The sequence below is a fragment of the Lepisosteus platostomus genome, chromosome 8, assembly GCF_059453375.1.
Source record: "Lepisosteus platostomus isolate fLepPlt1 chromosome 8, fLepPlt1.hap1, whole genome shotgun sequence".
Lineage (NCBI taxonomy): Eukaryota > Metazoa > Chordata > Actinopteri > Semionotiformes > Lepisosteidae > Lepisosteus > Lepisosteus platostomus.
In genome coordinates this window covers 43,740,020-43,757,930 of record NC_142618.1, presented here as the reverse complement: position 1 = coordinate 43,757,930, position 17,911 = coordinate 43,740,020, and the positions used below count along the sequence as shown (strand labels likewise).

General features: G+C 36.6%; 1 protein-coding gene across 4 annotated transcripts in view; it reads left to right on the top strand.

The window, feature by feature from the left end:
* Positions 1 to 17,911, top strand: part of LOC148657390 (rab effector MyRIP-like) — a 148,330-nt gene that overhangs the window by 83,942 nt on the left and 46,477 nt on the right. For all 4 annotated transcript variants that reach the window (XM_088643619.1, XM_088643616.1, XM_088643617.1 and 1 more), the window contains one exon: positions 5,213 to 5,349. In XM_088643619.1, coding sequence (XP_088499745.1) covers positions 5,213 to 5,349 — 137 coding nt within the window. The remainder of the gene's footprint in view (positions 1 to 5,212; positions 5,350 to 17,911) is intronic.

Below are 17,911 nucleotides of genomic sequence, written 5' to 3'. Positions count from 1 at the left end.
TAAGTGAGTAAACGGTGCTAGCTAAGGAGAAAGTGTAGAAAAAAGCTTAAAGTGGCAAAACAAATGATAAACATAATTACCATAATTGACAGTCCAAAATCCACTGCAGTATTTATGTAATATTTTAAAGGTTTTGTCTTATGATGAGCCAGATAATAAAGATATTTTATTTTGTATTATGAAATGTTTGGGGTACTTTGTCCTACTGTCCATGTCATGATGAGCCAACAAAAGGGCAATAAGTGAAGTCCCAGGACTTGATCAATGTAATGTCATATACTGTAGTAAGATCTCCTTTGGTCATTACAAGTGGAAATTGTCGGAACTACTGTAGATGTACTGTACCTGCACAGACCATGACACATGGAGCACCTTGGACAATTAGTGTATTGTTCAAGGATACTCTTGACATTGATCAGCGTGGTCTATACAAATCCATAAAACACCATTTCTAGAAAAGGCTGACTTTTAGTTGAGTCTACCTGAGGTGATTTAGTCCAAACTGCAACATATGAAGGAATTATTCCATTGTTAGGTGGAGCATATAGGAATCTAGTTCTTCTCTGTGTGTATTTTTCCTGGCTTTTCACCAGGCTAGTATTAATCAGGTTAAGCCATCTCATCACCTGTGACCAGTTATCACTTTCATGAGAAATGTGATTTAGTGCTTGGACAACTGTCAAAGTCACAAAGTGAATGATGGTCTGTCATGGATGATCAATTTATCAAAAAGGTGACATAATGAATATCCAAAAACTGTAGACTGTATTGTATTAAAAACAGTTTATGTATAGTTACAGTATGGTTAGGAAAATATAAAAAAGTGTTTCTTATAGAATTTTTATGCTGCAGTATATTGGAGAATCAATTGATAATGTAAGACTGTGATTAGGTTGCTTGTTACACCTCATATTGCTTAATATGCAAAGTTGATGCATAAGGCCCTACATGTGTGTTTTGTATTAGTGAATGAAGGGGCAGAAAGGGCATTTAAATTTTTTATTAATGTTAGCCAATTTAAAATGCATCTAAAACAATTTCATAATGATATGCTTGTTGTCTGTAACAGCGCTGTTCTGTTTCTAATATAATATAGGATGTATGATTATAATTTCAATTTGAATTAATGTGAATTAATGCAATATAAATAGATTAAATGATCTAGATTCTGGTATGGATGGTAGAAAAGTCATATTCTATCAAATTAGGAGGATTGGCAAACACCATAGAGGCAGCAAATGAAATTCACAAAGATTTACACAAAACCCATGACTGGGCAACTACCTAGCGGATCATGTTTAATATAGACAAGATCATGGTATTGCATGCAGATAATAAAAAGCATAAACTATGAATACAGAATGGGAAACATTTAGTTTGAAGAGACCACTTATGAAAAAGACCTAGGTGTTCATGTTGAAACATTATTTACAGTACATCTTCCAGCCCATGTGGGGAAGCAATTAAAAAGGTAAGCAAAACGTTAGGCTATTTAGTTAAAGGTGTAAAATTGAAATCATAGAACGTATTACAAATGCACTAGTAAGGTCCATTTAGAATATTTACTATTTTGGTCACTGTGTTCTAGACACATTCAAGATATTCCTGCTCTGGAGTATGTCCATAGAAAAGCAGCTAGAGTACATACAGTACATTCTGGGACTGTTAATGTCCTATACTGATATGCTGAAAGAACTGAACCCTTTTAATGTCGAACAAAGACAACAAGGGGTGCCTTATACAAGTATTCAAAAACTTCAAAGTCATTGACAATGTTTACCCATTCAGATATCTTCTGAATAAATAACAGAATACAAACCAAATGGGCAAAAGTGGAGAGTGAATTTAAATGCAAGAACATGAAGTTCCTCTTTACCCTAATGATTGTGAGAGTATGGAACAAGCTACCCAGCCATATTATTGAAGTTGACACCCTGGTTTCTTTTAAGAAAGTACTAATTACTAAATGGCTTAGATGGGCTAAATGCCCTATTCTCATTTGAAAGCTTTCTTATTTTTTGTATGTTATGTACAGTAGCTCTAACACAAGTTCGCTTGAAGAGATTAATAAGACCACCTGAGAGCATTTTTTAGGCTCTCAGTCAATATTACTTAGCCAATGTCAAATTCTAAGTTATTCTTTTATTCTCCAATTTACACATTTGCACATTTTGCCGTTCTGTGGAAGAAGAATATTCTACTGCTGCTCACTTCCATTTTGTTCACCAGCCTTTGCATTAGCAGAACTTGTTGTATATTGTATTCCTTTTTGAAATGTGAATTCAGACCAGGCTTCCATGGAATATTCCCTCTGCATAGTTACAGTACTGTATGTCTTGGGTTTTCAGAAAAACACTGGCCTTCTTTCAGTTTTTGAAATTTCATGGGTAAAGGCATTTCCAGTAGGCCTTAACTATTGTACAAAATGATGCAAATGAGTACTCTAACCAACAGCATTGTTCATACCAGATAAGGTTAAAAAATCTATTTTAGATGCCAAATATTTATGAAGGACGTCTTTTAATGTACAGGGCACCATGATCAGTTATCTGAAAAATTGCCTAATCTACAGGTCCAGGTGGGTGTCTTGAAGAGTCCATCATAGTCTATACTGTCAAGATATGAGTTCTATAACTTTTCCTTAATTTCAGTATTTGACTGGGGCAGTACTACCAAATGAGTCAATAGTTTTTACTGAATGGACTGGATGGACTGTCACTGATTTTTTGTGGCCTGTTTTGTGGTATTGCAAACCAATTCATAATAAATCTATGCTGACAACCCACAAGTGACAAATATAGATCCCTCAGTTTTGGTTTTTCATTCTGTTATGTTTATTTCCAATCTTTTGTGAAGTATGTTATGAGATTATGCTAATCTTCTACGGTACTTACTGCACAGTGTTCCGTTTCACAGTTTTGTTCAGTAAAAAAGACTGCCATAAATAATGTTGAAGCTCATGCTGAGAAACGCCAACTTGCCATTTCAATTCAAATGCACAGATCAATGAAAGAACCATGTCTAACGTCGTCCAAATAATAAAAATAAAATCTTTTGGCCTTTTTCTCTGAGAGAGTTGGCTATGGTGGAGGGGGAGACAAATGCTGTGGTAGTTTACGTATATTAACCTCAAGCACAGCCCCTGCCATGAAGCAGCAAAATATTCATAGGAAATCCCCAAAATAATTAATCTGTTGCATTTATTAAAAATTCTTTAGTTTTAAGAGAGGACCCACTTCATCCACCACCACCTGGGTGACATGCAGCATTCATTATGTACAGAAGCAGACACTAGCAAAAAGAGTGAGAAATTGTCTCACCAGTTGCATTAATGGGGAACTTTAATTCCCCATTAATTAATTATTTAATTAATTAGAAACGCCATATTTTAAGAGCAAGAGTGCAACTTAGCCAAGGCATTTTTAATTACCAACTAAACTGCACCTCAGGTGAACCTCTCAGCTGAAGAATGGCACTGGGTACATTAATTAGCAATGTTTAATGTTGGAAGGAATAAATGTAATACATGGTCCTCTCATTTTTTGAATTCATAGGTTTTATAAATCAAGCGAATTCATTTCACTTCTTAAGATAACATTTTATGCTGATCATTTAAATCTTTATACATGAAAATCATCTCAGATTTGTACACAAATGCCAAATACTTTTATTGTGAACTTCTTTCATTTCTTTATTCTAGATTCAAAGCTCAATACATAGTGATGACTTTCATTTGAAAACGCTATGGTACACAGATAAGCACTATGCAGTTGTCACAGATGTCGGAAAGGACGAACCGTGGAATGGCAGGAGAGCGAAAAGACCCTATGCGTAGCGGCGAGACAGGGGTTAGCCTGGGCTCAGCTGTTCTGGGAGTGCCGTATAGAAACCTATGCTCTCAGGTAGCGGACGTGAGGAGACCTGGTGCTAGGCGGGTCTCAGGACATTCAAACGTCAACGCTGAGCGAAGGCGGAATGAAAGACCCGGAAATATATAGCCCCAGAGAGAGAGAAACACCGGGAGGACAGCAAAGAACCGGAAATGAGAGACAGGACAGAGAAGGAGCGCCCTCTGGCTGCAGTGACAGCAGTGGCATGTACTATATGTCATTCACTAACAGCAGATGGTTTTGTTTTTAATTAAATTAAGACCCTAGTTTTCTACGTAATGTCACTCCTATTTTCCCCTATCACCTGCAGCAAACAAGCTCCTTTTGCATTTGCAAATATATATTTTTTAATAAAGCTCACTGGAGAGGTGAAATAACACTTTAAAATAAAATACTAAACTAATAAAATGTCAGCTTTATTTTTTTATTGCTCGCTTTCAACATCTAACCCCTTTCTAAATGTATAGGCAATGTGTAAAACAAGCACGGTAATTAAAACAACCTCCAAAAAGGATGCAGATACAAGAAAATGCAGGGGTACATGGTATTTTCATGTAACGCACTATAAGATTTTTTTTTTCAGATTTTAAAAATGAATGTCCACTAATTCATAGAATACAAACCTTGCATATGATAGTAGTGTAAAGCTATGAAAACAATCAGTAGAACTAAATTAGCATCAGCTGTGAGCCAGTGGAGGTGTAGAGAGGAGGGAGACAAGAGACCAGAGGAGGGAAAGATCAGTGTGATAGAGCAAAAAGTGGAAACATGACTCTTGAACAGTATCCAAGCAACAGGATACATCATGGATACTTCCAGAGGAGCATGTCAGGTAGAGGGGTATCATGCATGGGTATAGCAGGGCTGCTGGGAATGAGATGTGCAGCAATCTGGAATGAGCTACAGAGATTGCAGACCTGAGGCAAGAAGCTGTTCAAGAAGAAGTACTATGTACACTACATTACTGAGCACTCCCATAGGAAATATTTTTTCAGAAAAAATATAACCGAATTGTATGGGTGAGAATGTAGTCTAATTTTCCAAATAAACAGGACTGAATTTTTTTTTTCAACAAAACTGCAGAATATTTAATAAGATCCACTGGATTGTTGACCCAAATATTGTATAGTTGTTTTACGGAGTCATTTGTCATTTTTCTATGTAAATGATGTGTGGGAATGTTGAGGGGAAATAAGACTTCACATTTCTAATTTGGTCATGAACTCTTAATTATCAGTATTCTGAAATTCTCTTTTTTATTGTTTTGGTTGGACTTTTAAAAGGTTTATTTGACTCACGGCTTATGTCTTCTTTCTTTCTAGGCTTCTAAGGACCCAGTCTCTGGAATGGTACTACAATAACGTTAAAAGCCGATTCAAGAGATTTGGCAGCGCCAAGGTTTTAAAGACCCTGTACAGAAAGCACCTTGCAGAAAGAGGAACTCTTTCAGATGTTACAGGTATATACATTCGTTTATTTCACTTTTATCCAAGATGATGTTTCGAGGTTATGAATAATATTGATAACTAAAATGCAAACCATAAATTTCCTGTAGTATTTGGTTTATTAGTGTCCACTTTTCAGTTTTCAAACCCAGTTGCAGTGTTTTCTACTGTACTCCTCTGAAGGACATTTTGTATTGAAATCATACCATCAATGCCTTCATGTTTTGGTGGTCCTTTAAATTTTTGGTGAGGATGGTGATCACCTCTTTGATATAATTATTTTCTGATTTTTTAGAACCTTAGAAACAACTTTTGTTAAAAAGGATAAGCCCATACCCCATTGCTTCAACTCTTGCACAGATAAATATAATCCTGAAGATTAATCAATGTAATTCACTTGAAATATCAACAGACACAGTTAAATCAATCCCACAGAAAGCTTAATGCAAATAGCAATGATAATCCAAATTAGTGCAGCTAATTTTCATATTAATTCTAATCTTTGTATTTTATTGATTTATAGGAATGAAAAAATTCTTTGTTCACAGTGAGTTCAAGATGTAACTTTGAAATTTGTATTCACTTGTTTGATAACAGTCTTCCTAAAGGGATTGAGTGGTATTCCTTGTAGTTTTATAGCTATTCATGGGAAATTCAACCTTTCATATGTCTTTTCCTGTATTGAAAAATTAGCCTGGGTTTTTGATTCTGCCTTACCATGTAATTCCACTTTAACATCCACCCACCTTCTAAATGTTTCCTCCGATTCAGGCTTGCAAGTGAGCTGGATCCTGTCCCGGCAAGCAATGGGGACACCCTGGAAGGGATTTCAGTCCATTGCAAGGCACACACAGACGCACATACAGTACACATGCAAACACACGCAAGGGCCAATTTGTCCAGAAGCCAGTTAACCTACAGTACCAGTATGTCTTTGCACTGTGGGGGAAACTGGAGCTCCCGGAGGAAACCTTCCTAAGTAGTTATTGTACACTAAATTATTAGAAAATATTAAAGGTAACAAGTACATTCCAATTAGAATTCGAACCCACTACCTTCTAATGCAAACCACTTTAAATGGATGACATACTGTATTACAACCATTATGCACATAGCAGGTAAGGAAAACCGAGCAACTGCTTTACTACTGTATATGAATTAAGGAAAACTATAGGAAAGCCAGATTGTAAAAACCCAGAGTGGAATTTAAACAGGGCATTAGGCAGGCTCTCATACTCCTGTGAACAGTGTCAAGGAACAATGAAGTGTCCCCAGTCTCCATATGAACCATTTTTTGGGGGGAAATGCTGTTCCACCTGCCACCTGCTGGTCTAAACCATTTGCAAATGAAACCTGTTTTTTTTTTCCTGAAGGTCTCCCTTCCCTGTATTGAACAAACACATCTTAGGCTACATTTTGATCTCTAAAGGAAGTCACTTGACATTGAAACAATCAATAATCAGTATCAATGTCTTTGGGGGGCAGAAAAATTGTCTCCAAAATACCTTTAAATCAGCTTTATAGAAAAAAGAATGTTACTGTTCTCTCTTGTCCAGGCTGTCCCTCCAAATTCCTAAAAAATCTGCCATGATACCTTCACCACAGTACTTTAGACACTTTCCTCTTTAGCTGGTATTTATTTGACAATGAGGTTCATATCACTGTCATGCTGCAGGGAAAAGTTACAACTACATGGTATCTATTCATGAGTGGTTCTTTGCAATAGGGAAGGTCTTGTTTAAATAACTTGCAAGTATAATTAAAACAATTCCAGAATTCCACAACGTTTTTGTTAAGCTCCCTCATATAAATAAGGTATGTAGAATCTGTAAACAGTGATTCAGCTTTAAATTTCACACTTTCTAAATAGGGCAGAATAAATCATAATTCCATCATATATAAGGGGATCCATTTTTTACTTGCTTTCTGATTTATACCAACAAGCTGGATTCTGTCATACTGTATACAGGTTTGCAAAATAGCCGAGTTTGCAGATGATCCAAGAAAGGGGGAGTGGCAATAAAATACCAATACATGCAAGATACAAGAGCAACTTGTATACCAATAGATATAGTACAAAAGATAAATATTCAGTCCTATATTACAAAATAAAACTTTGAGGTGGATCTACTGTATACTGTATGTCTTTCGGCTGCTTTGTAACAAGTCTCTCTCTACTTCCAGTATACCTTGTATCCTGCTTGCTACAGTAAGTCTTTTTTGTTGTGGATGCATTTTTTTCGAACATTTCTTTTTATTATTCAAGACAGAACGAAGCTGCAGTAAGCAATGTGTATAACATAAAAAAGATTGTCTGGCCTGAGGATATGGCTCAGTGCTTGTGGCATGTGTCTCATGAGACAGACCTAAAATATTTTACAAAATATAGTTTTATCGAACTGGTATGATATTTGTATTTATTCAGATTCTTATATTGTCACTCCATTTCATATAAAAGGCTTTACCTTTTTATGGTATGACTCCAGGAATGCATACTGTAGGACAAAAATATTTCATTGAATATTCATGTTGTTTATTATTTGACATCATAAACCTTTATTGTGTAAGATGCAGAGTGATTTTGGATGAGAGTTTGGATGGGAAAGTCATATCTGAAACTGGTACATATGGTAAATTTATTTAAAAGGCTGAAAAACTACAGTCCACAGTTATATGGCTAGAACTCCAAGCCTCCAAAGTGTTACTTGTAATTTGTATTCCTTTCATTCATATATCAAAATTATCTTTTGTCCTTATCGTGGGAACAAGTTATGCTTTCATTCAATTGTTTAGGTTGCTTTATAGACTTCCTCTCCATTGCTGTTATTTTTTGTGCATTTAGTTTTGTCAGTTTTCTTGACAATAAACGGGTATTTTGGCCTTTTTATACTTTCAGGTATCTTGAAACTTAAGAAAGGTAAGGTTTTGCTTAATGTTCAGTGTTATTCATAAAACAATATGCATCAGCCAATAGATTACTGTGTTTGGGAGTTTCCAGGAAGCACCACACAGCTGGCTGTTCTTTGTTGGCTCATGATTAACTGTAAGCACTTGACAAATCCTCAGACAATCCGTATAAGAGGCCTCTGTCACCACTCAGGCACTTGCACATGCATGACTTTCTCAGTAAGGGCTCTATCTGTCCTTTAACAAAAAGGAGTACTTTGAACACACTGTTCTGGTCGGCTATTTGACTCCTGAGGAAAAAAGGTCCATATGAGCTGATGTCTTAACCTTTTGCAAGCTGCTAATATTTGAACAATGATTGTTTGTTCAAACCTTCATTGGAAAATTAGAATAATAAAATGGAAAATCATTACTTAATAACAGTAATGTTTGTGTGTAAGGTTCTGCTGATTTTGTCATTATTTGTACTCATTATACCAGAAGCCAGTAACATTTTAGGAGCTATGAATTAACCTATAATGAGCAAATTGTGCCTAAACTCCATGCTTGAAATGGGCTGTTTTATGATGGTATTATATGCCATACAAGCATAATATCAGACATATACAGTACCTCATATACTTGCCAGCACCTTGTAACTCATAGCAATAATAGTATTTTAATACCAAATCAAAATACAGCTTTGTTATTAAATATAAACAAAAAGAAAAGATTTCTTCTTGCTGCAGTTATGATGTACTCCCTTTTTCCAGATCAACTCAACTGACTCAGTTTTGCTGTCAGTCCATGTCCAAAAACCCATTTGTATTCAAGGGATCTGTTGACTTTTAGATTTCCATTCTGTGCACCTGTTAATTGACATTTGCAAAATGTTGCTAATGTTAGGACCACAGCTGAAGGGAGTTGATGCTTTAATGAGCTACAGATGTGGGCAGTGCTACTTAAACAGTCTGTCTGACTCATCTGACAGGAAATGTTTTATAAATTGCATGGTTCTCTCTCTTGTGTTGACCCCCCCTCATCCTACCCCTACCCATCACGAGTGGAGTATGAGTGTATGGGTATCTAGCCACCCCAAGCTACTGTGGTGCAAGTTTGTGTTCGAAGTAGGTTATGGCATCTGGGATGCTGTTGAGGGAATGAACTAAACGTTTTTACTTAAAATATGTATTATATCTTGTTGGCTATATATTTCTGTACTTATATTTTGCTAACTCTGTCTCAGGATGTCTTGTCTCAAAAGATAATACAGCACATTATGCATAGCTGGCATAGTTCTCAGGGAAATGACCGAGTGACCTCTCCTGGAACAAATGGTCTATTCAGCAGAAGGGGCTGCTTGTCACGCAAGCCAGCAATAAAGAAAATATATGTACTGGTCAGCTTTCTAGAATGACCATATATAGCCACAATGCAAGCAGAGATTAATGTGGAACTGTATCTTGTATCGTTTGTTTCACTGTATGAAAGAGTACTGTAAACGTTGTCTTTTGAGTCTTGCGTACAAGAGCAAGACTCCCATATGCATACTGTATGAAATAAAGAAGACTTTCAACACACAAACTCTCAGCTGATGCCCTTTGTTTGGCACAACACTGTCAACTCATAAATGCCACAGATGTGGCAAAATATAGCAGGAAGGAGGCCACACTGTCCTCCAGGGCTCTGGGAGAGAGATCAGTGTATGCAGACATGTAGTGAGCCTTTAAGGGTTTTGTGAATTTACTGGCACAAAACTGGAGTCTTCACAGGGATTATCAACACACACAATACACTTATTGATACATAAACAATGCGTACATAAAAGCTTTCTAGATATCAACCCTATAGCAAATAATGCAGATGAGATACATAAAAATGATAGATGTTTTGTCTGCCATTGGTTACACTAACTTCCTACTCAGTTCCATTAACATAATCAATATTCAGGCGCTCATAAGTAACTACTACTTAAATTAATTAAATTAATATCGACGTGTTAATATAACAATTTTATTCTCAAGAGGGTGAATATTGGCTTTCACTCATCCACAGCCATAGAGTCGTAGCTCTCGCACAGAAGTATAGGGGAACTGTCAGAATCCTATCTTTACAAAGTTAAGTTGAAAAGTTTAGACAACAAGTGTGGCAGGCATATGGTTCTGTTTTCAGATAGCCAGGCTGGTTCAGCGGAGTGATTGATGACGCAGTTAGAAGTGCTGCTTCACATTTTACCTGGGTAAATTATGGTTGGTCAAGAAGTTACCAGGTGGAATGAGTTCCCACATCTTGCAGGACTGTGATTAGTTGATGTGTTAATATGGCATTTTAATTTCAGGATTATTTCGAGATGTGCTTTGTCCCTCTGTTAGACATTTAAGCTCCATTTTAAAGGAGTATTGACAATGGTTCTGGACTGTCCTGGGAAAGATGCTTATCCAAAAGATAAACTCATCTTCCTCACTTGCTCACATGTAAAGACCAATAGGCCATCCTGTGGCTGAGACCACAGACACAAGGTCCCCTTTTTGGCTACATTCCTGTGACAGGCAACAGGCTATTTGGTCCAAGCACACAACGATTCTTAGAATGACTTAATATAATTTAATTTTCTAGTTCAGTATGTCCAAGATTTAGGCTGAACTGACACAAGACCGAGGTTTCAGCAGCTGCAGAGTGTTTGAGATGCAAGAGAGAAGTGCTGGCAGATGCAATGTGAGTGCAATGTTCAATGTTTTAAAAGAAAGGAAAGTCGTGAGTGAGTTGTTTAGGGATTATGTTGGTGTAATAAGAAAAATATGTAAGAAAACACAAACAGAAGTACAGTGAAAACAATAGTAATTGAGAAGTGAGTTAAGGAGAGTCCAGAGAGCACGTACAGAGCAAGGCTACAGCGAGCTCATCCAGTGAGGTGGGGCCAGCTTCTGTTGCATAATAGTATAAAATACTCAAAGCCTCATAGCATTTGCAGTTCACATTAAGCCATGTTCTGATCAGTCTTGAAGACCTGATTTCGGCTAAGTTATCTTAACCTTATTTTATTGATTACTTGCTGTCCTAAGAATTCCCTAAAATATAGATATCCTGTATTGTGGAATCCTCAGACTAAAAACATCCTCTTCTAGGAAGGGAGGTTTAGTTCTCAGTCATATTGCTGTTTAAACTTGTATAGAGTTGTTTTTACCTAATGCTGTGTGTCATATACAGTGGAATGTGCTGTTTATTCTAAAATGTCTGTCCCATTTATTGGTTTTCCACCAGGACTGTGCCAGAGATTATAAAGAGTTCACGTGCCCCGTTTTACATAACTCCCAGGTTTATTTCAATACATTCTGTTCCTGATAGATTACTGTAAATGCTTCTGCTTTTGGCATATTCCCTCCATCAAGGATGATCTCTATCATAGTTGGCTTATGGGTCACAAAGTGACTCAGGAGTTGGACCTCACTCCCCCCTTCCCCAACTATCTCTCCCCAGATTAACAAATGTCTACAAACTGGTAGATTGTCCTGTGGTCAGGGTCCCTTTCCATTACTTTCTTATCTTAGCTTCTAGAACAAGACATACAGTATCTCCTTAATGCATTCTTGCCTTACCTCATTTTGGACAGTTGATCCATCTCTGAATCATTGCAGATGATAGTGGTGGTCATTTGACCATATCTTTGAAATTTGAGGTATTTTGTAGGAAAGACATATCTGGTACTCTACAGTGTTTCATTATTAACTGAGATCCTCTTTTTTCCTGACACTTTCTGTTATCTGGAGAAATAGAGATATAATCCATTGTTCAGCAAATGGTCTCAAATTATACTAAAATTCTGACATACTTCTTCAGTAAGAGGAAGGAGATGGTACATAAAAATGTATGTACAATTGTAGCAGTAAATTAGTAATTCTCGACATGTTTGTAAACAATACCAAAACAGAAGGAATGTCAAACACGGTACTAGCTGCAGAGGATATTAAAAAAGATTTGGACGAAATTCAAAAGTGAGCAAAGGCACAGAAGATAACGTTAATATTGTCAAGTGCATCGTGTTACATGCAGGTAGTATAATCATAAGATGTGAAACAAGTTACTTGAAAAAGTATATTTAAAACTGAGAATGGGAGCCAATGAACTACTAGAAGAACTACTAGAAGAAAATAGATAGGCTGAATGCCCAGACCTTTTTTCTAACTTGTTTGTGTTAATATTCACTTATATATACTCTTACATACAAAAAATTTTTTTACTATGAAGTCTTGCTTTGATTCTTTCAATTGTATTTCAAACAGCATCTTCAATGGATTTAATGGATTGCTAGGTAACACCAACTCCGCTATGTTTTGCTCAGTGTTATGTATGCCCAATCAGGAGATGAAAGATATTTTATCATTAATTGGGCAGATGAAAAATGTTGTTCATTGATGCCTTGTAGCGAGATTAAAATAAACACCCAAATTATTCCTTACTCATGTTTCAGTATAATTACAAATGTTAACGTTTCTAAAATGAAGCAAATCGTCAAATGTTGCTCATGTCCATTAATATCCATTAAGTGGCACTGTCCTGCAATGTTATAGTTTAAAGAGATCCGGTGTGAAGCACGGATCACATTTATCCCAAGCGTAAGTAAGTAAAAAGCATAGAATCCAGTGCCCTTAATGGTTTAATAAATAAATTAAGAAAATAAAAGACGAAAGAGATTGTGTATTAAAATTATTATAAAAGAGCAGGATCTAGATAAAGAAAAAATAATTTCCTGAAAGGGAAAGAGATAGATAGGGATACTGTAGCGGTAGTTAAAATTAATATTTTTTTATAACAGCAGCAAAAGTACAGGATAGAGTTAGGAATGAAGTAAAAAGTATCTGAGAAAATAATGGACAATAACAGGGAAATAAATGAATAAACTATGAAAAGAATATTTCTGTCAGGTGTTTTCTAATTTAATCAGGAAATCAACGAGGTGCTTTGGAGTAAAGATTAATAAAGTTCTATACTAAATAGCATTAGTGTATAAAAGATAAAAATAGAATTTAAAACTAGACTAAAGACCCGGCAGAAGACTTTTAATGTAGACAATTGCAGAGAATTACTACACATTGCAAGTAGCAAAAAAGTATAGATGTAAAATTCACTAATCCAAATTGTGAATCTCCATGTTACAGAAAAGGGCATTGCTATTTTGCAATCAAAGAGAACAGCAACCAGATAAATTCCCAGGCTTAAATCAATGTCCTGTAGTGACAGTAAAATCAACCTTTTTAGTACCGATGCAAAACGTTTACATTTTTGAAAGAAACAGTCAACATCAACACAATGAACTTCTTCAGTCTCTCCAGAGGACACAAGTGGAAATTATGTGAAGGTGCTTTTAAAACTGGGAACAGGAGATACAGTACGTCTAAGGAGAAAAGGTTATGGGAACATACAGCAAGTTAAACGGCCCTGTTGTTGAAGCCAATACCCTGGCTTCTTTCAAGAAACAACCACAGATGGATCAATTAGATGATAGCAATGGCATCCTCCTTCTTGTAACAGTTGTTATGTTCTCAGGCACATGATATAATACATGGGAACAAGTAAAGGTTGATTTCATGCTGAATTTGTTCCTTTGCAGCCTACGCATGCTGATCCAGCTACTTGTACCTACTTGATGTAATGCATATTTACTAAATAATATATAATAATATAAATAGGATATTATTATAAATCAAACCCCTATAATGTATTTTCCAAATTTAGAAAAACATCTGTATCAATGTCTGTGCTTTTCATAAAACATTCATGCTATATGTAAAGTTTGGCAGATACAGGGTGAGGCTGAGGCTTGTGTTGCTTGGGTTATTTGAATTTCATGGTTTCTTTCATGCCTGCAGCACGCCAAATGATCATCTGCTGTAGAACCCTCAATCGTAGCCAAGAGTAAAGCAGAGAGTAATGCTGTGTGCTGTACTGTATATTTCTGTTATTTGCAGCAGACAAACGGATCATCTTCTATAGAATAAAATCCATCCTCTTCAGTCTACGGGGTGTGCGCTCCATTCAATCCGATGACATCAGAGCTAGGCAGCATCAGCGCTCACTTCTCCAGGGATACCTCAATGCAGCTGAAGTTAAAGAGCGTCACTCTGGTGCCATGACCCGGATTTTCAAGATCCGCTAAAATCAGATACCACATTCCATGAGAGCTTTCCCCGAGCAAGATCATTGTGTTCTCATCAAACATCAGTAGCTCTGTATCCTTACTGTTTACTGTTTACTGGGCTATAAGATGTTTAATACATATACTGTACGTATTTACAGTATTTTTATAATTATATTTGGTTATCCATCTGTCTCATTTGAGTCTACCAAAAAAGACAGTGAGGTTAATGGTGTAAATTTGGGTAGGGCATACAGATTCAGTTTTTGTTTCTCTCGTTCTAATTGTAGAACAGGGCAGAGATGGTGTGAACCTATGCTTTTAAGATTGAAACAGACCCAGCAATTGGATCACACCCAGTTGCAAACATTTTGCCACGGCCATACCTGGTACTGTTAAGGAAAGTACAGTGTGGTGTGCTTTAGTGGGGCAGATGGGCAACAGATGGGTCAGCAGAGAGACAGTGCCATTATTTACCAGCTGAACATAAGGTGCTCTGACCAAGTAGTGAAAATACCCAAAACATAAGAAATGAATTAATCAGCTGCCAGATAATTTATCTCTTTCTGATCCATCTGGTCATTCATTTGGATTTTATAGAGCCACCAAGTTTCAGAGGTGACAATACAGACAAACATGGTGTCTAACTTGAAAGAGCCATTTAGAAACAGCATCAAAAAGAAAAGATTAAAAACTGAGGACCAGTCTGACAAGGATGTATTGAGATTTACAGACTGAGTGCAAGCCATTGTGAAGACATGAAATTGTAGTACCGATGTCATCAGCCAGATGCCATCTACCATCTAGCTTACTGCAGCAGCGCTTCAGTACATCCTTGTATTCTATTGTCTACACCAGTCCTCCGTACAATATATGAGGATGCATTTGAGTACTGGCTCAATTCAAACCTACAGATATAGCAACGGAGTGTGTTGAGGGAAATAGTCAAATGCCTGACAACCTGCCTGATAGTCATGATGACAAGAATCTGCTTCCAAATGATTAAGAAAACCAAAATCAAGCATCAGAATTTCCTACTACCAGTAAAGTTCTTACTGGTACAACAGCTGAGCAGAGACAATTGAGAATATGCATGATGTAGAGCAAGACTCAATTGCCCCTGATGTTTCTGAGGTTTTGAAAAGATTCTTTTCAAGATGGCTCCTCTGGAGTAGTGAAAAGGAACAGATTTATCCATGAAATGTTGGGGAAAGAGATGTTTCTTTAGTGCTAGCCATCCCATCCCCTTCTGAAGATATTCTGAAAGGTTATCTCAACACAGGATATCTCTGAAAGGATATCTCTGCAACAGGGTTCTGACTGTTGTAGATAATATCCCTTACCAAACTAATGTGAAGGCTGCTAGGCTTAGCCCTCTCCTAATAACATAGTCAGTCCTGGAATTTTATCTGAATCTGTTGCTTCCCGTCTGCCCCAGAAAACTACTACACTATACTTTACGAATACTACAGGGTGCTGCAGTGTAGTTTGTATGGTATGTTCCAGCAGATACTATCTTAATCCTTTCTAATTTGACTACTTTCTAAATTAGGTCTGACTAGTGTTTTGTACAATCTTAAGATTACTTCCTTTGATTTAAGCTCTACAGTTTTTACTATAGCCTTGTATTGATTGTCATTTTAATAAATAATAGTGAATATACAGTTTTTCTAACTGACCTGTTAGACCTAAATATAGATGTGTTTGTCTTATGCCTCAAGCAATAAACTTGAAATGTGAATACCCATACCCCAGTGCTTCCATATCTATTTCATCGCATAGTGCTTCCCTTGAGCTTCGTCTCATTTCTTCAAATTACTGTTTTCTAAACTTGCAAACCATTACTCTTGAAAGCACAAATGGGTTTTCAAATTCACATAGGACTGAACACCATTTTATAGCTCGTAAAAAAAAAAACTTTTAAACATTCTGGATGAAATCCAACAGCTGGAATTGTTCTCTGGAAGCTGCTGCAAAATGCAGTTACAGCTTAAAGTAGTTAAGTTAATGCACTGAAGAAGATTAAGGAACATAAAGGGCTCCAAAAGATTGAAGAACTGGCAATTTTAAAATTAAGTTTCTTGATACAGCATAACCTTTATTGTCGGAGAAACCTGACAGAGAATCTGGTCCTAGGTGGTGAAAGAAAATAAAATAAAGTAACCTGTCCTAGTAGCACCACATAACAAGCAATTGTTTTTCCACTCCTGGACCTGAAAACAGTCAACCAAGACATAGAAGCTCAAAGGCAGCACCTCACACAACACCACCTGAAATTCAGACTACGGACTTAACATCCAATGCTGGCATTGCACCAGAATTACAAAAAAAGGACGAGGCTGTTGAACCATCAACAGGAACACTGTATCTGAGATACACATCAAAGGCCCAAATATGACAAACGTATGTACAGTATCCCTGGAGAAGAGGTGGCTGACGTCATACATAGAGCTGATAAGCTCCAGCAAAAACAGGCGTTTTGTGAACTGTAGAGGGGACTGATGACCTGTATTTAAGAAGCAGCTTTCCATTGTAACAGACGTTCTCTGTGCGCGCTTAACTGCACATTAGTCTTCTGCGTTGTGTTCTTATTCGGACATCCGTAAGACCAATGTGAAAAATGAACAACCGGACTACAATCTTGATCTGGCAATTCTTTGATGAAGCCGTCTGTATAATAACAAAAAGAAACGTGAAACTGTAGACATGTAGAAAGCTTTTCATCTACAGTACATCATCAACTGCTTGGAAAAAGAAGAATGTAGGATCAAAGTGAATTTTCGCAAGAATCCCACCTGTACCATGTAGAGGTGACACCTTCAAATGTTAATGTGTAAAAAACAACATGTGACCATGACAGGACATGGTGTGCTGAAGAAAGTTTCAGATTTCTCAGCCTCCGGAAATATTTTGTGACGGATGGATTACGTCAAATTGAGGTTGGCATTAGTCATTTTGTAAAAAGTATCCAAAGAGAACTTCAGAAACATTTAGAATGGAAGGGGGTTTCATCAGAATGAACAAGGAAGTTGTGCAGGAACTAAAGTCAAAATGGAATAACAAAACATCAAAGGACAAAGGTAATTAAGTGTTTATACCTAAATGCTAGGAGAGTATAAGAAACAAAATGCATGTCATCAGCGGTGTCTCATTAGCAGGTGATTAGGTGATGTGACTGTCAAAGAAACATGACTCCACCAGGTACAAATAACAACATTAGTAGATACATAGTGTATTCATCACATTGGAACATAAGAACACAAAAAGTTAATGATAGAAAAATCCATTCAGCCCATCACTGTAACCCATGTCCTAGACACTGAGCCTTAAACCTAGTTTGAAAGATCTCAGCAGCCACTTAAACAATGTGTTTTGGTAATCTGTTAAATGTATTGATAATTTTGATAAGAACTGTTTTTTACTTTCTATGTAAATCTGATTGATTTTGTAAAGCTTCAGGTTATTTCTTTGTGTTCTGTTCTTTGTAATTGATTTGAAATTATTATTGGGTCAGCCTTATTCCCTTATGAATTCTGAATTAGCTGTCTTTTCTCAAG